Source organism: Limulus polyphemus, unplaced genomic scaffold (genome assembly GCF_000517525.1).
Source record: "Limulus polyphemus unplaced genomic scaffold, Limulus_polyphemus-2.1.2 Scaffold3635, whole genome shotgun sequence".
In the NCBI taxonomy this organism is placed as follows: domain Eukaryota; kingdom Metazoa; phylum Arthropoda; class Merostomata; order Xiphosura; family Limulidae; genus Limulus; species Limulus polyphemus.
In genome coordinates, this window is record NW_013669245.1 from 27486 (window position 1) to 49079 (window position 21594).

At 36.3% G+C, this 21594-nt stretch overlaps 1 protein-coding gene across 3 annotated transcripts in view; it reads right to left on the bottom strand.

The window, feature by feature from the left end:
- Nucleotides 1–21594, bottom strand: part of LOC106469733 (snRNA-activating protein complex subunit 3-like) — a 110672-nt gene that overhangs the window by 25873 nt on the left and 63205 nt on the right. For all 3 annotated transcript variants that reach the window (XM_022398292.1, XM_013930246.2, XM_013930245.2), the window contains exon 4: nt 16754–16903. In XM_022398292.1, the coding sequence (XP_022254000.1) occupies nt 16754–16903 (150 nt within the window). The remainder of the gene's footprint in view (nt 1–16753; nt 16904–21594) is intronic.

Here is a 21594-nt window from a genome sequence, read left to right on the forward strand (position 1 = left end):
TAGTCGAATTGACCGATCCCATTTTGAGATAAGGTAGAGAAAATAACAGATAAACTATAAAGTTTTACTGAAAAAAAAAAAAACGTTTGAAATGCATTTAAGAGGTTTTAGGGATTACACACAGGAAATTTGAGATATTTGGGATGATGAAAAGTATTTTAAATTCTAATATAAAAAGTACTTTGCACATGAACTATTCAAAACAAATACTCAATATATTCATGGACAAATCTTTATTTTATTTTATTAAAAATATCTCACTAAAAAATATGACTTTTTGTATGTGAAAGACTTGTAATATTAACTGAAAGACTGCCAAATTTCGTGAAGATATACCCACTATAGTGAGAGTTATAAGTATTAAATCTATAAAAACTTTAAACGAGTACAAAAAGGTCACATGGTCAGTCAAATTGATCGAGCCCATATTGAGAGTGTTAACTGCCTAGATACTTGTCTAAGGTTCAGTAAGTGATTATGAAACAGGGGTTGAAAGGAAATGATTCGTAACACTCAGCTGTGAAAGGCCAATTATTGGCCTTGCTAACTTCAGACAACTACGATGAGTTGATGGAACTTACAGAAGTTCCTGAATTCAACCCAGTAGCAAACTGTCATATATCTGAGCCAGGTGGCACAGGATATAAACAGTTAAACAACCTACTTTTAAAATCTTGAAAAAGGAAGATTAAACCAACTCTTCCTATCAGTTTAGTGGATGCACTAAGGCACATACAACAAAATCTAGATGAAGGAAGTAAATGAATCCTTTCCTGTTGTTGCCAAACTACCATGACAGACTGACCCACCAGAAAATAAACAATATGGTAATCCAAGTTCAATGCTCTTCAGCATGGAAATGAGGAAACATGCTGACTAAACATCAAGATATACCTGGTTGTATCTGCCAGTGACTACATGGGTGTACTTTACCACAAGCTCATTAGAGGATTTGGAAACAAGGTATACAATCAACAAACTGGAGTTGTGGTACTCTACTGTCAAATACAGGGGATACATCAAGACACCTACTTCGATGTGATGAAGCATTTTGGTGTCCTTTGAAAGACACTTGAACAAATTGGCACTAAGTTCCCACAGAAAATGTTGATAACTCCATCATCACCATGTCAATAGTATTTGCTCTAACATACCATTAAGTATAATGAATTAGATAATTATCACCACATAATAGTAAGTGACTGATCAAGATAATTAACATACTAACTGGAGTACCCGTCCCTTGGGTGGAAGTTATGTAAATTCATGATTAATGAAAGGTCATCTTAGGTCATGAAAAGTTACATTCCTTATATGTGATTGTAAAAAATGCAAAAACACCCATAAAAACTGCAAAACATGAAATGTGAAATCAAAATTTTGCATGTATCTCTTCATGAACCCAACAAACTTTCATGACAAATGATCCATCAACATGAGACTAAGTAGTGGTAGAAAATGCAAAAACACTCATAAAATCGCAAAATACAAAATGCAAAACTGAAAACTTTATCTCCCATGGACCCAATGAGTCTCCATACCAAATCTGGTGAAGATTCATCAACACGAAGTTAGGTAGTGGTAAAAAATTCCCATAAAAAATGCAAAATGTAAAACTGAAAATTTGTAAGTACCACTTTATGGACCTAATGAACCTCTATACCAATTTTGATGAAGATCCATCCACACCATACAAAGTAGTTACATGGACAGACAACAGACAGTAAGTCCTATTATATTTATATAGATACTAATACCTGGCAGAGCTAAGCATCTTGGTTTGAATGCATTTGTAGGTTCTGATCTAAAAGGTGAATGGGTTCACAATTTTCCCTGACTTCTCCATGTTTTCGATTATCTTTTTACCCATTTTTCAAATTACCCATCTTTTTCAGGTTTTCAGGGTTCATGGTCATTCTGGTAATAATGTCCACTGTAATTCATCAGATAGAATTGAAGAAAGTTTGTCATGCTTGACAAAGAAAGTCCAAAGCTTTTAAAAAATAACCAACAACTGGCATTCATTAAGTATTATACCTATGATGTTCATGGTTACATTGTCCATCAATTCTCATCAAAGAGATTATATTCTCAGAGACAAGAGAAAGGAAAAGTTTCTAACTGACCAAAAGGTGTTTATCTTTGTCAGTCTGCTTAAATGGCATTAAATTACACTCTTAGTTTAACTGTGAACATTCATACACCAAACAGAGATCACTAGAGCCATGATAGAGGTAGTAAGGAACCACAGCTTCAGTCCACTGCTTTTATGTGACCTAGTATGTGGCAGTGAATGTGTTTTGAATACAAGTATTTCCAGAGAAGAAATGAGAGCTGACAAAGATTAGGTCTTCTTCAAAAAATCAAACCTGAATCCAGTTTACACAACTTATATATGGTAACAGACAACATATGGAGATCAAAGGTTTAGTTGTTGTTAAGAGCAAAACTACACAATGGATTATCTTTGCTCTGCCCACCATAGGTATTGAAACCCATCTTTTAGCATTGTAAGCCTGAGACTTATTAACGAGTCAATGGGGAGCAAGAAATCAATGGAGAAACCCAAATGTAATAGAAGTTGTGAAAATGTTCAAACCATAACTCATATGAGAAATGAAATATTTTAGTAAAAGACACTGGAAAACAGGAATCACAAACTCTGCCAGAGAAGGAAAGAAAGAAGTTGCACTTAGCAACATACAGTGTTATTTCTGAGGAGGATGAGAAATTTAACAGACCATCAGAGAAATATGACAGACAAACTATGAAGATTACCTGATAGATGACAGTAAGCCAGGATAAAACCTTGTATTTTCACAAGGTATAATACTTTAATTCTACAATGATCAGCCAAGTGTACAAACCAAACATTACTACATAACAAAGCCACAGTGGTTTCACAAGCTACATTTGAAACAATCTGACCTATCCTAAAACATTAACAGTCCATGGCTGCTGCTCAGTTAGTTGACTCATGAACCACATGGAGTACTGGTAAACTCAACTCAGAATCAACTGGCCACCATTAATCAAAATAAGTGTTTGATAAAATCAAGTTACCATCAGTTTAATGGAAATAGCATGATTTTTGTGAAACATTCTGTAGAACATACTGTTCATCAGCTAAGTGGAGTTTCCATTTGTATGAAAGTTAAAGTGTGGAGTAACTACTTGGCAGAAGTGGCACATCTCATGTGGAACCTTGCACAAAGCGTGGGACTCTGATAAAAAGATTTCTTGCTGGTGGAAAAGAAAAGCATGCAGGTTTGAAATCATCATGCAACACCACCTCTCCAATAGAAGCATGATAATCTCATGTGACTATCACTTCAAAGTTTGACAGATGTCAGCACTGGAGAAATGTGGGGAGGAAGGGTGGAAAGTGTGAGCTGAGAGAAGTACCTGTCAGAAATACATTTTCAGTATAGGAAAATTATAACCTCTTCTCACAAGATTAACTAGAATCCCACATTGGTAAAGATAAGGGACCGATGCAAGAGAACAACAGAAAGCATCCAAAGAATACCCCAGAAATGAGAGATTCAGATACAAAGATCAGAAGAAGGGAAACACACCACTTCTGAGCCAGATATACTCTTCACCCAACTGTGGAATATGTTTGATATTAGGGCAGAAATGAGAAAAGCACATGCAAGTGAGATAATGTGGCAGGAAAGTGATCCTAATCATAGAAATATATTTTAACTCAATCCCACAATGAGAAAGGTGGGTATACAAAGGATGCGCCCCTAGGTGTAGAGTGGCTAGGGCACGGTTGACTGTACTTGGTAAGTCAACTACATCCAAAACCTGCTTGCCGGGTACTGACATACGCACGAGAGTAGGAAGAGGATCATACCATCTCCACCTCAAACCCAAGAACAAGGGGATTGAGAACCACTCTGATTCCCGTGTATAACACAAGGATTAGCTCTGAGCTATCAATTCAGGAACTTGACATCCGGTATCAAAAGGATGAGAGGATGAGGACAGAACCGGAACAATCCTACATACCACTGCTGTGACCCATAACACAGACAGAGGAAATCGAGGGAGGTGAACTGCATACTGACGTCTCACTCCATTGTCATTGAATTATTGCAAATAGTAGGATATCACTTCATCTACACCTGCAGAACACCACTGCCCTACTCTATAACTGAATGGTTATAGTGTGGAACTCATTCAGCAGGGTGCCTCCATGATCAACACCTCCCAGTGGCTTAGAACTGAAAAGTGGTAAGGACTCCCAGACTCCACTCAAAGAAGGAGGGTGACAATGTGGTGGAGAGTCATCACCAGAGACGGTGCAAAGGGTGACCATGAAACCTTATTTTTAAAAGCAGACCATACTGAGTTATTCACTCCAAGCATGGCAGGGATGGGTATCAATCTCCTTCTGGGTGGTACAGTCTGGGATGGGCATGTTTATGAAGGAAAGTATCACGAGGTTATGCAGTCTTGTGGAACACCCCATCTCAATGGTGAGCATGCAAAGCCATGAAAGATAAAGCATGAGTCAACATGGCTGGACAGTGCAGAATTCGAGTCGAAGAATACCTGGTCAGGCACCACTCACCACAGAGTGAAATAAAGAAATAGAGAAAGGACCCTGAAAAGTAAGAAAGTATAAATAAAATCTTACCAGTTGCACCAAAGCCTGAAGAATGGCTACAGGTGGTAGACAAAACCTCGACGAAGAGGAAATCGCGATATGATGGAGATAATGGGAGATGAACTTACTGGATGTGGTCCACATGAATGACTGCAGAATCTCCTCCACTGGATGATGATGAAGTGAGATGTTGAATCTGATGGGAAAACAGCTGGAACAAATTCCAGAAGGAAGAAGGTAGGGAGGTATAAGCAAATCAAACCACAAGATGGACCCAACTGATGAGGGTAGAAGGTGAAAGATAATGAAGGGAGGAGGATTCCCAAGGGATAGAGTTGGGAATGTGTACCCAAGAAGGAAGCAGTATGGGCAATATAACAAAAAAGAGCCCTGACCAGGCACAGAAGTCTATCTGGATTCAGTCGAGGGTAAAGACAGAAAATGGAAGGGAGGGAAATAGGAAAAAAGGAGGAACCACTCTCCTGAGCTGCCAAGGTCTTCAGGAAAAAGAAACATTCTATTTGAAGGAGAAGATAGGTAGGGTAATAAAGGGTACATGAAATGTCAATGACAAACAAATAAGACTATCGATGATTACAGGCTAAGAGAAGAAGGAAATATGTTTTAAGGGCAAGATGAAACATGGAACATGAGGAAAGTTCTTCAAACAGAAGTAAAGTAACAGAATGGAGGACCAAATTAATATCTCAATCTAGAAGGGTAGGTCAAGGGTGATGTATTCAGAAGGAATACATGAGCATGGTATGGACAGGGGAAGTAAAGACTACAGTATTGGGAAAAACAAAAAGTATGAGATAAGGCTGCCTGATATCTGAAAGCGAGGAGATTGAAAACCTACAGTCAAAGAGCCAGGTGAGAAATTCTGTCACATGAGCCACAGTAGACTGGTCAGCAGGAAACCCCTTGTTGTAGACCAACGATGGAATACCTTCCACTTGCATTGGTACACCTCCATGGAAGATGGACATATGGAACCAGCTAATAAGGAAGTGACTTGACATGTGAAACCCCATCTTCTTGCCAAGGACCAGACAAATGCCAGGCATGAAAACACAAGACGTGAAGGGTGAAATGTATGATGTGACCAAGGTTGATGAAGAAGGTAGGGAGAAAGTGGAAGAGGTACAGGAGGGAAGAAGAGCAGTTGCTGTAACCATAAAAACCAAGACTGAGCTGACCAATAAGGAGGACCCAACAAGGAGTGCAGTGGATGAAAGAAATCACCCAATGAAATAATTGGATGGGTGGGTACAAATAAACATACTTGTGTGACCAATCCTGGCTGAAAGCATCGACTGCCAGAGTCTGGGGATGAGGCACAGATGACCAAAAGAGAGGTAACTTGTTGTTGAGACCTGTAACAAAGGCATCCACTTGTGGAGAACTCCAGAGATGGCAAAGTTAACTGAAAACAAAATCTAATGACCACTGTGGGATATATCTGGTCAAGGCACAAAAGACGATCTGTGGCTAGATTGAAAGCACCCAGCACATGACACAGAATAAGATGAATGAGATCCAATGTCTGAAAACAGAGATCATAGGACCAGGTATCCCCTTGGTGGTTGATATGTGCCACCACCGTAGAATTTTCTGAATAAATCATCACCAGACAATGTCTGGCAAGAAGAAGGAAGTTTGAGAACATTGATATGCAAAACTCTTTCATCCACAGACTAATGGCCCAAAGCCTCCTGGTGATTGACCCATGCTTCCATCCCTAAAGGGAAGCATCCATGAAAAGATGTAGCACACCCACCGATGTATAGGCTTTGTCCAACCACCAAAGGAGATCTTTGTGCATGGAAAAAGGAAGAGTAATGGGGGTGGAAAGAGGATCCTGAGCAAGGTTCCATCGATCATGAAGCACCCACTGAAGGGATCTCATATGGGCACAACCAAGGGGGTACAGTGATGTCATTAATGACCACATTCCCAAAACGAGAGAACCTTGCCAGCAGTAAGTGATGGAGCCGAGAGGGCATGGTAAACCAAGAGTTCCATTGAACAGAGTTGTAAAGGAGAAGGCTGGGCCCGATTGATATGAGTGTTGAAAAAGACCCTCGAATGGATAAGATATTGTGTGGGTCTGAGGAAGGACTTCTCCAGTTAGATCAACCAGGCCACCTGAGCTGCCAAAAAAAGTAGTTGCCAAACATGAGTGGCCGATTCCTGTTCTTAATGAGCCTGAAGAACCCAGTCATCCGTGTAATAATAAAATTGCAGATGATATTGGTATATGTAGGCAAGCTTTGGAGGTCCCAACAACAAAGAAACTACATATTTAATGCCACAGCCGAGGACGATATGCAGGCTAAAGTGGAGGAGAGAAGGGCAAGGGTATCTGCAGAAAACCCCTCAGGATTTCTGTGGAGAGCCTCAGATAGGAGGTGTATGGAAGAAAGATACTATAATAGATTTGTAAGGGTAAGATGCAGGCGAGAATATTGGGCATGGGTAAGATGCAGATGATTTTGGAGCCACACCACAAATGGGCAATAAGGAACCTAACAATTGCTGGTCTAAAAGTGAATAATCAGCATGATGGTAGGAAAATGTAAACTAATCTGTAATTCGTGAGGGGCAAGGCATGTTAATTTCCTTGCATAATTGCAAGGCAAAGTGATCAGAATGAACCCAAATATCAGATGAGGGTTGGGAACATTGTTAATGCAGTAGAGAAGGATGGGTGACTTAAGAAATAGGAGAAAAGCATAAAATGTCACAAACCTGAGACAAAAATCCGCATTAGGCCTAGTAGATTCATCAGTTGGGAATGGGAAGGTATGGCAAAATCTGGAGGTGGAAAAAGATGATTAAAGTCCTCATCAGCCTGCACAGGATCAGCCTGTTCTGAAGGAGTCTGAGTGATGTCTGGGGACAATGGTTGTCCCATGTAACTTTCAATCTCCCGGCATATAAAATAAGACAAATGTACCACGCCCACACCTAAGATCTGAGAAAAAATGCTGGTTGGTGTTGTAACCCCTGAAGTGGTAATGTTAACTTCAGAATTCATTGCACAGAAAGAATCATCAAAATTCGAGTGCAGAAATAAGGCAATTAGAATTAACTGATAAATACTAATAAAAGAAACAGGATGAATGAGAGCAAATTAATTTGAAAAACAACCACTTCATGAGGAAACAAAGTTGAAAAGTAAGCATTAAACAAACAAAAGGAGGAAATGCTCCTATTTGTGGGGTGGTGACACATGATGATTTGCATAATAGACACGTTGGAATCTTGTAATTCCAATAGGGGGGAGGGCGGAAGGCTTGTGGCATGAGTAAAAAAACGTTTGCAGATAGAGGGCAGCACTGAACGAGAATAGCTAATCTAAGTGAAGGTAAGTACCGTATCAGAACATTGGCATTTGAAGCACATGAAACAACAGTAAACTTTAAGCAACTGTCAGTTTGACAGTTGAAATCAGCCTGTGAAGAGCTATTGACAGCACTTATGAAACTCTCTGATATTAAGGGTGGGAAAAATTGTTCAGGCCATGTGACTAATACAGTATACCAGTAAATTTGACTTGCATCCAAAAGAGAAGTTTCTGAGCAGTACATGAGGTAGGAAACAATGGACTTGGTCTCATGTGATTGAGGCCTCATTTGTAATTTTCGTTACTCAGAAGCAGATAGATGAAAAGATGAGGAGATGGCTGAGCCCATTCTTGCTTGAAAAAGTTGCAGAACCACCAGTATCAATGTATCAAAGAAAGGCTAATGTATGTAAAAAAAAAACAAGAAACTGGCCAGCAAAAAAGCAGGGATATAGTTAAAGGGTTTGTTATCTAAAAACATGTAAGAAGCCACAAAGAAGTTACTGAATTTTTATGAAGACGGGGAACTATTGGTCAGATGTACAAGGTATGATTTTATGGATTTTCAACATTTTCTTAAATTGAAAATGTATTTCCAGTAATTCTTACCTCCTCTCATACTACAGTTATTACTCGACTTCTAGGATTCCCTTCCTTTGCCCATCTAAGTATTGGTATGATTTTTTCATGCTTGTTCTAGTCTTTTATTCCACCTATGTCAATACACTTTCTATCCTGGTACTGTATATAAGCCTCCTCATTTAGATAATATTATCCATTTTTTAGACTGACCCAATCCCTAGTCTCTAACACTGTCTCTTAGTGCGGAGGAAGGGTAGGAGAGTGAGATAGGAGGTAAGTATTAATGGAAATGCATTTTGGATTTAAGAAATTGTTAACTTCCAAAACACACCTCTGCTCAAACTACAGCTAGAATCACACATTGAAAAGGTGGATGTCCCAGGGAGAGCATTATCCATACAGAATGTGTCTGCATAGATTGTGGTTGTGGCAATAGAAGATTAGCACACTATTGGGGGAACTGCACTACATTCAGAACAAGTATGTTCTTCACCCAGAACCTAATTCATGTACTGCAAGTGGAATTTGACATGATCTGTCATCACTATTGGCCAGGCCCCAACCAGATAGCCGAGGTTCAACTAATTGAGGTTGAAATTATATGTGTTCTGAGCTACTGGAATCACAGCAAGAACAATGTACTGAACGAATATTTATCAGCCCAACCGGATAGTGAGCATCAAATTTGAGCCACTATTATGAGTAGGCTCCCACATAAGCTGGTGAATCTCCTACCAACATCTGAAAATAACCTTTGTCCACCACCCCAGTGACAGGGTATGGTAAAGACTCCCTAGATACACCAGTAGAATCTGGGGGGGGGGGGGGGTAATGCTCGTTGAGTAGTCCCGAGGAACAATGCTTTGGAAACAGTGCAATAGTTGAACAAAGTTCATAAATTTTTGTAAGCAAACCAACCCTGATTTATTCAATCCAATGATCAATAGAGACAGGCAGGATCCCCTTTACTCATGATAGTCCATGAGTGGCAGTCCAACACAGTACAGAAATACCATCTAGTCTACCTCTAGGTGGTCTTATGGAACACTTCCTTTCTACAGAGCCTGCTACAACCTAGATAAAGTATACTGAGTTACTGGTTGCTAATGTGGAATTGGTTTGATAAAAGCACACCTGCCTGGGCAACACTCATCACAGAATGGAATCCTGTGAAAAAGAGATAATATAAGGGACCCTGGAAAGTAAAGAAGAGACAATATGAGTAATAAAGATATTCACACCTCCTTATAATCTAGTGGACGTGGCTAAGATAGCTACAGGGGGTAGTTGAAAACCCTCAGAGAAAGACACTGTCAGATCATGCAAATAATGTGAGATAAAAGTGTTGGAGGAGGTTCACATAACAGCATGCACAATGTCCTCCAGTGGGCAATTCAACCAGGCCACTAAGAACACAGAAATGTGATGAATTTTATGAGACGTGATTCACATCTCCTAACCTCCAAAGAGGGCCCAGAATAAACTTGAGTTTCAGGTTGGCTGGGTGTACAATGTCTAATCATGGCTGCCTCAACAGAGAAGGCCAAAGATGAAGTGGAAGAGGTGGGCACTCCTGAAGGTACCATAAAAGCAGAAACCAGGGTTTGGCCAGCCAATCTGGTGCTATTAACAGAACCAGACAAGAGGTTGAATGAATCATAGCTAGTACTCTGGGTAACATACAAATCAGTGTGAAGGCACAGAGGTGCAATCCCGTCCAGTCTTTACTGAATGCATCTATTGCCAATGCCAGATGGTGAGATATCAGAGACCAAAATGTTGGTAGTTGAGTGTTTCAAGGAGCGATAAATGCATCAGTTTGTCTCCAACAGAAAACCTCATAATGCAGCAACCATTCTGTTGGGAGAATCCAGTTGGGTCGAGACAATTGATCTACCACCAAATTCATCACTGGAACATGGGAAGCTAGTAGGATATGATGACAGTGGGCCAAAGGAAAAAGATTCAAGTTTCGAAAACAAAGAGACCTGAACCAAGTGCACCCTTCATGGGAAATGTAAGACACCATCTTGGAATTGCCAAAGTGAAGCATGATGATTTTTCCCCTTAACCCTATCACCCCGGGTATCTTTTACTGCTCATGACACAAGGTTTTAGTGTCTTACATTCAAAATTTTATGATACTACTTTTTGTTTAGATTACGCCAATTAGAATAGCATAAACTCTTAGCTAATAATCCATATTTTAATAGTATACAAGTTTTAAGACCTTAATTCTACAGGGGAATATTTTAAAAAATTTGAATATCCACTAGTGTGACCCATTTTCTCTTAGCATGTCATCATCCCTATTTTATCCATCACCCCTTGAAAATGTATGAAATTAAACGTAAATTACTCTCTATAAAATCATTATTGCTCAGTCAAACCATAATTTTTTAAAGTCTTTAATTCTGTTTTCTTACAGACCTATCGAATAGAAAATCAGACCCGTCCTACCACATCTTCTCTTTCACAATTCTTTGATAGTTCTCTCTAACATTTCATTATATATTATCTATAACCAATAGAATGTCAAGGTTTTCATCTATCAAATGACGTCTTGTATAATGTTGTATTTTGTACAGAATATTGTCACTCAATATACAAGATTCGTTCTCATGGGAAAGTTAATGACTACCTTGGATAAATTTATAACGGCTCTTGTCACATAGTTAGAAAGCCAGGAAAATTTTGAGAGGTAAATAAATTTTACTACTTATTGCATGTTATTAGTTTATATTCTTTGGTGCATTATTTAATTAAATAAAAATTAGTAAATGAATTACTATCAGTACTATAAAAAGTTAGGGTTAACTCTCTTCGAAACCTGTTGGCAAGAAAAAAAAAAGATTAGTTAAGCATTTTATTTTTTGTTTTTCATATTTATTCCTTATTTATTATTATAAAAATAATTAAAATATAAAACACAGAAGTAATAACAATAATATAATTAAAATAATTCACAAGACCCACGTGCAAGCAGCTCATGGGTAATGTAATTCAATAGCTTCACGTGACTTGCACATTCTCTGAGTGATTTACAACTTTTTATGGTGAGGAAGTAGTTAGACACAGTTCAAAGGGCAATGAAACAATAAAATCTAATTATAAATAGATGTATAATGTTACAAACTTAGAGCCACTTAGGATAACTGAATGTAGTTTCATATTACAAATCGAAGTCATTCTAGAAAGAAAAAAAGGTTAATTTAGGTTTCTTTCGATTTCTTTTTTGGTAGTTACATGGTCAGTTGAATTGACCGATCCCATTTTGAGATATGGTAAAGAAAATAACAGATAAACTATATAGTTTTACTAAAAAAAAACGTTTGAAATGCATTTAGGAGGTTTTGTGGATTACACAAAGGAAATTTGAGATATTTGAGATGAGAAAAGTATTCTTAATTTTAACATGAAAATTACTTTGCACATGGACTATTCAAAACAAATACTCAATATATTCATAGACAAATCTTTATTTTATTAAAAATACTTAACTAAAAAATATGATTTTTTGTATGTGAAAGACTTGTAATGTTAACTGAAAGACTGCCAAATTTTGTTAAAATATATACACTATATTGAGAGTTATAAGTATTAAATCTATAAAGACGATTACATAATGGTCACGTGGTCAGTCAAATTAACGGAGCCCATATATAAAATGTTAATAAGTATAGACCTGAAGACATCGCTCTTTGAACAGCAAGAAGTTTTAGAACACTGATTAGGGAAGCCTTGTTATCCATCCATAGGCTCTGGAATTCCTGATCATTGAGATATGCACCGCATCCCTGAAGAGATGGATCTCTGGGCAAAATGGCGGCAGAGGAACATCCATCGTAGTATTGTTCCAATCTAACCACCACTTGATATCGAAGAAAATGGGGGAATCCAGTGGATTTCTGTTCATGATCCATTAGTCATGTATAGACTACTGAAGGGATCTCATGTGTGCTTGTCCCAAAGAAATGAGGGATTTAAGTGATGCACATATCCCCCAAAAAGAAAGAACTATCTGCAATGTGGAAGAAGGAGAGGTGAATAAGAGTTGGACTGCCTGTTCCACAGCATGGAGTTGGGTGGGAGTTGGCTGAGTCTGACTAAGATACATGTTGAAAAAGACACCTAGATGGATGATATATTGTGCTGGAGTAAGAATAGATTTCTCGGCTCTGCTAATAAAGCCTGCCTTGGTAGCTTCTGAAAGTAAAATCTGGGTGTGATGTACCTCTAACTGACAAGATGGTGTGAGCAGTAACCAGTCGTCATGTGATTGTGTGTGCACAAGGGTAGGGAACTGAGGTGACGAGAAAAAGCTAGTACGATTTGGCAGAACACATATGGTGTCGATGCTAGTCTGAAAGGCAGAGCCCTCAACTGCAGCACCTGACCCTTTTGCACAAAATGCAAATAGTGGTGGGACAACTCTGGTATGGGAAAGTGCAATTAGGAGTCAGCAACATCAAACTTGGTCCTCCACAGTCCTGTTAAAAAATTACAATGCAGAGTGAGGAATGACTCCATCGTGATCCTTGAAGGATTGAGGAATTGATTTATATGAGAAAGATCAATGATCAGATGTCAAACTTCTGTGTTCTTGAGCACAACAAACAGACAGAAATAAAACCCTGTAAGAACTGGGATAACTCTCTCCACTTCTCCCTTGACCAACAGATCTCTCATAGCCCTGGAACGAAGTTCCGAAATCTGAGGATCTGCGAAGGGTGGAAACACTATAGGTTGGATGTATAATGGTGCTGATGATATGAACTGAATAACTAATCCTGATGCAAGGACCTGTAGTACCCATTGATCCATGATCAAGGTTTTCCACACATCCAGAAATTCTCAGAGTCAAGCCCCCACAGACCCAAAAAGGATACAGTATTCACTGCTTCCACTGGTGGCATTTCAACCGAGTATAGAAACTTCATAGATATGGACAAGATCTATTCTGGATACCAATAGACTGAGGGGCTGGTGTTGGGACATTCAAATAGGGGGGTACTATGACCCCCTGTAAGAGCCAAAGAAAGTGGAGAAACCAACTATAACAGGGATGAATGCAGATGGGCGACATCAACCCTAGATTCCAAAAACTCTGGAATGCCTGCAAAAGTCAACATAACTCACGGAGGGCAGCAGCCAGTAGACAATCACCCTCCAAGAGCGTATCTCTACCCCACAAATCCTGACAACATACCAGTCAAGATACTAGTGAAAATGCAGAAGTTGGCAATCAAACCAACGTACATGCTAACAATGGTCCGAATTCATCATCAAATTGATGTGGAATCACCGAGAGGCTTCTGACAAAGATTGGAGGACTGGTAAAAATCTTAGCACTGTAGTTAGAGTTACACAAATCCTAAAAGATCATGATTTATTCAGGTTGACCACAGACGGTTCTGGAACCTCAAATTTTTCTTTAAGAGTGGCAGACAAAGCATAGCTGTCCCTTCATGTAACTGAACAGTAAACCTCCCTACATGAACCTCACTATTAGGGAATGGAGGGAAAAATAAGTATTTGCCCTCAGATCTTTCCACCATCAATGAAGGTGCAGACTCAAAAGCAACCAGGGAAAGAGCCAAAACATCACACACTCAACTTACCAACTGAAGAAAAGAAGATGGAGGTGGCCGATGCCAATTAATCCTCCTGAGAAGTTGACAGAATAAAGAGAGGTGCTAGAAAAAGTGAATCTAAATTCTCTCCAGAATGTCCAGGATTGCCTGCAAGTGCAGCCTCAGAGCCCCCTGGAAAAACACCACCAGACCAAATATGTGTCTCCATCTCACTACAAATAATGTCATGGATAGTCTGAACTGGGAGTGACCACCATTCCCCAACAGTTGAGTGACACTACATATCAGAGGTAGGATAGGAGAGATCTGATTTGCCTCTGTGCCGAAAACAATAATCCAGGAATTCATGCCATATATCAGCTTGCCAAACTAATTTTTTCAAGTATAAAAATCAAATAGGTAACATGACAAAGAATGCTCAAAGTGTCTCCAACAGTCATAGTACAGAAAAACCCATTAGTGACCGCTTTGTTGAGAAAAAGTGATAATATTATCGGAATGAGGTGCTATTATACAATACCAGGATACAGGGGCATTGACATAGGTTGTGAGTGTCACAAGACAGATATCACCAAGGGCAATTAAATGGGGAATAGAAAACTGGAGCAAGTGAGAAAAAATCAGACCAATGCTTTGATTGGCAAAGGAAGAAAACCCATCGCAGTCAAGTAATAGATGTAGTTTGAGAAAAGGTATGTTTTTGAATAAACATCGAAGACTGGTAAAGTCCAAATACTGTCCATATGACAAGGAGTTTCTTAGTGGCAACAGACAGAGTTATGAATTTAGAAAGAGCTGTTGACAAAGAGTCTGTGTCAACCTGACTTTGTAGAATGAAGTGTTGGTTGTGATTTTTACACAAAAAATAAAAATATTTTTGTGTGTAGTTTTATGTATTAAGCTTAGAACTCAAAATGTTGCACAAATCCAAGATTTAAAATATAAAATAATAAGGCTACCCAAATCTTGTTAGGTTGTGCCAAAGAATTTTTTTTTAAGATTAAATGTATAATAAATAAGGTTTGTCTTTTTAAATACATTTATTGCTTTATCTTGTCAATGGATTTCACATAAGCTAGAAAACTGGATAATGTGATTATCAATAAAAACCAAAATCTACTAACAGTGAAACACATAAACAACATGCACACACATATCTTGCATTTGTTTTAAAGTGAAATTCACTGTGTTCTTCACTGTTTGGTCTTCACCTGGTTTATTGAGCCAGTGGAATACAAACCTTACTTAAATATTATATTTGTAAGTCCAGATCTTAACTAGAAATACCTGTAACCTAAGCTTTTATATAAAACTACAATCTCAAGAGTAGTCTTACATAATATAATTGTTTGTACATCATATACAAAATAACAAACTTGTCATAATCTCACATTAAATTAATTTTTGTGATAAACAGAAATGTTTTAAGCCCAGTTACAATAAGTGTAGGCTTAACTATAAGAAAAAATATTTTAAATCAGCATTAATTTCATGTTGCTAGGAAAACATGCATGTATGTATGTATGTATGTATGTATGTATGTATGTGTACACACACACTTACTGCACAATCTCCTACTGATCTGTCTAGGTCATGATATACACAGCTTATATAACAAATAAACTAACGTGGAAAATGAAAACAAAATAAGAAAATAAATGATTATTTCAAACATAAATATGCATCAGAAGACATTCAAAAATTGAATATTTCCAAAGCCATAATGAAGCCAAATTATTAATGAAACAAGATTTGACCATTAGATTTCAAAAATAAAATTAAAATCCAATAACACAATTATCACTTTTCCAAACAGTTTAAGTTATCATGAAGAAACAATATAAATTTTAACAAGAATGAAGTAAAGATTTTTTTCTCAATTGCAAAACGACAATCACCTGAAGATAAAATCACTGTCCGAAAGACAAAGGCTTAACTAACCAATAGAATGTTCTTGTAAGTCAATACAATTTTACACAATTAATACAATATTGTTGTTTTTCTGTTATCTGGAATATTTTTATCCAGAATGAAAATTTCCTAATGGCCAATAGGATGTTCTAGTGAATTAATATAACATTATAGAATTACAACTGCTTAATATAGCCTGAAATACGTAAATATTTCTAAGTTTGATGAGACTGTGGACTTGAACAGGTTTTAAAGTTTAATAATATCTTACAAATGTAAATGCTTTGATTCTAGATGTATAGACAAAAATGAGATGGTACCATTCTAATGAATGATTCTGGTACTACATTGTCTTTATGAGATACAAAGTAATGTGTACTCCGATACATGTAAATGATATGGATTCTACTTTGTCAAAAATAATTCAAAATTGAATATTTTAGTTAAAACAGACATTTTTGCTACTTATTAAATGTTAGAAAGTAGAAATGACTTACTATTCTCCATTTTAATATAACAGGAGATAATGGTTTAGTGATGGTAGACCAAAACTACTGCTTGCCCAGATATTTTAAACAAAATATCTGCTCCAGTCATTTTCAGTTAAGAAATTTTTTCAAGCTCTAAATAGCAGCTATATATTAATAGTTAAAAAACGTTAAGAAAATAAATGAATATCAAATTTTATAGTAATCTTACCAGTAAGCTTTCAACTCCTCTATATTTTTGGTTTGATACATTTTGAACAGGCCTGAAAATCTGAACAGTCAGCAAAACATCTGACAATATACCAAGTTTAACTTTACTAGATGTCTTCTTTGATTGGCTATTAGTTACTCCACCCAAGCACTGTGAAACAATAAAAAAATATGTTTATTATGATTATTAGTTTTATATATCTCATAAAGAAAAAGCTGCACTCCCTGATTAATTATATAAATAAGAATATTAACTTGTACATTTACAACAAAAATGTTACTTTTTATAACTATATTTTATGAGATATTTCTTGTGTATAATGTATGACTTCCAAAATGCATCTCCTTCTTATAACAAGATTTTCCAGGATAACCATATTCTTTTCCATTTAATTAACAGCACTTTAGCTTGTAAACTAGTTATAATGGGTAATAAAAAATTAAGAATACATTTCACACAATGGTACATTTTCAGGGTAGACAATAATTGTTGCATTTGTACTTGTAAAAGAATTTTTTAACATAAGGCCATTATACCCATCTAGACCATCCTATTTTATACTTCTGCCCATCTACAAACTATATATAAAACGAACTGGTATATTTAAGTGTTTTACACTCACAAAAAATAAACCTATTATTCTATAGGTAATTGAAGAACTTGTAGCATTCCACCACAATTTAATTCTTCGTATTGTTAGCCAACACTGGGCAGCTGTAGTATATAATTGAATATAGTTGTTTAAACATTTGTTTAACAACAAGTAAAAGCTTGGAATGATCTATTCTTTCATTGGAGGTGTGTGTCTGTGAGCCAGACTATTCATAAATTGTACAAATTTCACTATTGATCTTCATTTTTGAGAACTACAAATACATTATCACCATAATGATTTTAAACAAGCAGTTTGAACTCAGTTGGACAATTCCTCAGCCAACTATTCTGATACAACACATGAAAACATTAGCTATTACAGGCTCTAAGCTAGACCCTGATATTGACTCCATCAGTATGTCCATAAAATTCACCACTGAAGTGACAAACAGTTTTTCATAGCAAATTCCATCATTTGTATAAAATATTACCTACTAAGTCCATGAACACAAAAAAACATTCAACAACTAAATCTATTCAGGTTACTGAACTATGACATCCTCATGCTATGTGCAGGCTCATGCTCACAAATCTTGAAGAAGAAATTAAACACCATAATTAAAAGAGTCTATCTAGAAGATCACCTTCAATTTATTTTTAGATCTCATTCTGAGTTAAAGATTGAATCCATTTCTCTCAACAGTCACAGGTCATTTATGAATTCTGCTGCCCAATGTGTGAGAGCATCTACTCAGCTCCACTGTCAGAAGACTGGGGAATCATTTAAAAGAATATTCTAATCCTAGGTTTGAGGACAGCTCAAGCGATGGTCAACATGCACTAGGTGAATGAGATGCAATTCCATCCCCCTGTCAGGGTTTTATATATATATATATATGGGCTGGAATTCTTCTACAGTCGGTGTCTATAACTTGTTGGCCATATATTTGAACAATAAATGACAAGCACACAATTCACTTGTTTGAAAATAATATATTCAAAACAAGTCAAACATATGTACAAAAATTCTTTACACTATAGAATATCACAGTTGTATCTAAGGTTCTCTTTTCTTGTCAAAAGTTCACTCAGGCTGATTAAATTACTTTAAGTCCAATTGACAAGATTAACTATTTTTTCTCTACTTTGTTTCTTACTGTACAATCTGCGATAGATTCATTTATGTTACTCTGTGGGTTATCACAGTTATGTCTCAAACTTTAAATAATTGTCTACTTTTCATCAAATTCCACACAGATGAGTTCAATTGTTTTAGAACACCCTTTGACAAGACAAATTATTCTCCTTATCTCTATTAAACTGTGAAACTCACTTTAAGATATCACCCATTAAGTTTAATCACTCAACGATAGCTAACTTCATGTTTTCTAACTGAACTTCACATCATTTACACTCGCTTGGTCACCTATATTTATACGTTGCCCAACTGAGGCTTTGTACTTTCTATAAACTATGCAAATGATGCTATAACGTAACAATACTCACTTAAGGTAATGAAAAAAATATCAAAGATTCGGGTAACTTGGCATCAACAATACTACAACAATTGAACCACACACACAGCGTACAACTCTTATCGAGTTACGCAACCAAACTTGTCATAACTACCACCTTTAAAATAATTATTTTCAACTCTTGTTATGAAAAATGAATAATCATCACTTAATAAATTAAATAATAATGCTTACACTAAACACTTGTATATCCAACACCCCCCAAAATGCTCAAATTGATTGGGAGAGCTGAAAATGAGGCTATGCTACAGATGAAGATGCTTCTGATTCTTCAAAAGAAGCCAAGATTAAATAATAAACTAAATGTTATTGAACCTTTACTCACACTTTAGGTATTTGAATTTTATTTAAATTTTCACACTCTATTGTATAATATAATCCTGTTCAAATTATTACCAGCTAACACAGCATTGACTAGAAGGCTTTAGACACTTTGCAAAAGTTATGACCTAGATGTTTTCCTCATTAACTGTATCTAGTTTTTCCTACAAAGCTGCAAGGATAACTTGTGTTGGGATAAACCAGTATATATATATAACCTTTTAACATAACATTAAATAACAACAAGGGACCTTTTGGTACACCTAAGCCAGAGCTGGTGAACCTATGGCATGCAAGAAAATTTTCTTGGCATGCGGCATTCACTGCTTTCCCAAGTTGTTTTTTTTTTTACCTGACCAATATATATATATTAATTATAATATATAAAATTAATAATAACAACAATAATTTTGCTGCTCAAAATTCCCACGGGCACACGAAATAACTTCTCAGAAAATTATAAACAATTTGGGCACACTCTCTCAAAAAGGTTCACCAAACCTGACCCAAGCCATCCTATCCACTAAATTAAACACTAAAAAACTCAAAGTCAGCCCTTATTATTCAAATAATTATCAAGCTTTTCCTTAAACTCCCTTAAATTAACTGCATCTACCACAACAGATAGCAAACCATTCCAAAGGACAACTATCCTGATAGAAAAATAAAGCTGTCTTAACTGAAATTGACTCCTTCCCTGCCAAAACTTATGCCCCCTAATCTCACCCTCAAATATGAAAAAAAGATGATGCTTCAACACTATCGATTCCCTTAACAATCTTATACACTTAAATCAGATGCCCTCTAACTCTTCTCATCTCAAGAGAACACAAGATCAGTGATCTTAACCTATCTTCTTATGAAAACCTTTCCATACCATATATCAATTTCGTAGCCCTCCTCTGAACCCTTTCAAACAATTCAATAAATATTTAAGAAATATTCCTCACCTGAACAGTTGCTAGGTGAATACAAGATTGAACAAAATGATCCCATTAATTTTGAGCTTGTTAAGAAAAAATTTGGAAGTTTAAAGATTGAAAGAGCTTCTAGGCCAGATAGTATTTACTCAAATGATATACAAAAGTTAATATGTAAGGAAAAACAGGTTGGCTCATTGGATTAATGGAATCAGTTCAGTGGGAAAAGGAAGATTTTTGGAATGGTTGGTTTACCCTCTGCAAACTTTCAGCATCTTTAGTAGAATCTGAAATGACCGTTAATTAACCTAATGCCCTCTGCAAATGTAACCATTTTACTGGGTATTCCATTACTAATGTTAATAAAGAAAATAAGATATAGCAAAGTATGTGGCACAGAAGTTAAAGTACACCACTTATAACAATAATAATAATAACCTTCTGTCTTCTACCCACAATCAAGTCTAAATATAATCACTTTTCTTCTGCCCCCAACTGATACAATCTTCCTAAGAAGTCTCTTATGTGGCACTTTATTAAAAGCATTCTGAAAATCAATGTACACCAAATCCATTGGATTTCCAACATCTAGATTAAATATAAAAAATATTCAAAAAAATCAAATAAACAATCACACCATGACTTCTCTTTCTAAATCCAAGCTGTCTGTGATATTATGAAACTTGTCAAAATGCTCTTGTAGCATTTCTTTAATTATAAACTCTAGTTATTTACCAACCACTGAAGTAAGACTGTTAGGAAATCACTTAAGACACTGTCTGTCTTCCCCCTTAAAAATTATTGTGATATGGGCAAATCTACTTTCCCACATTTTGCCAATATTAATGGATTCATTAAAAATTAATGTTAATGACCTAAAAATATAACCTATCAAATATAATGAATTATATAGTTATTACCAAATAAAATAATAGAGTGACTGACCAAAGGTTCATATAACTTATGGAAAAGCAAAAACAATTATAAAATTTGATGAGTTATTTTTCTGAAAAAAAAAATGTCAACAAATGTTATATATAAATCAGGTTACAGTGCGACTGTAACCTTTAAGAATGATAAGGTAGTCATGTTCATTTTAAATTATGTGCAATGTTAAAACTCAGCAAATATTACATCAACCTCATAGAATATTGGGGGGGGGGGAAGCCTTGTTATTTGAAGATCTCAGGATGGGTTCCCATTATCACCAAACTTGCTTGTCCTATCTTTTTTTATAGTAAAGCTGTTAAGGTTATCTGCCATTTTCACTAATTTTGAACTGCTGATTAAAGGGAAGGAAACTGGCTGGCAGAACCCACAACAATTATTTTATTTGTACTTGTACAGCTTATAAACAAATCAGCTATGAGTAATCGAGAAACAGTAATCTTGGCTGTAATATACACCTGGAAAAAAGTTAAGCACCCCCAAATATTTTTCAGGATTGCTTATTGAAAATAAGGTTTAATTT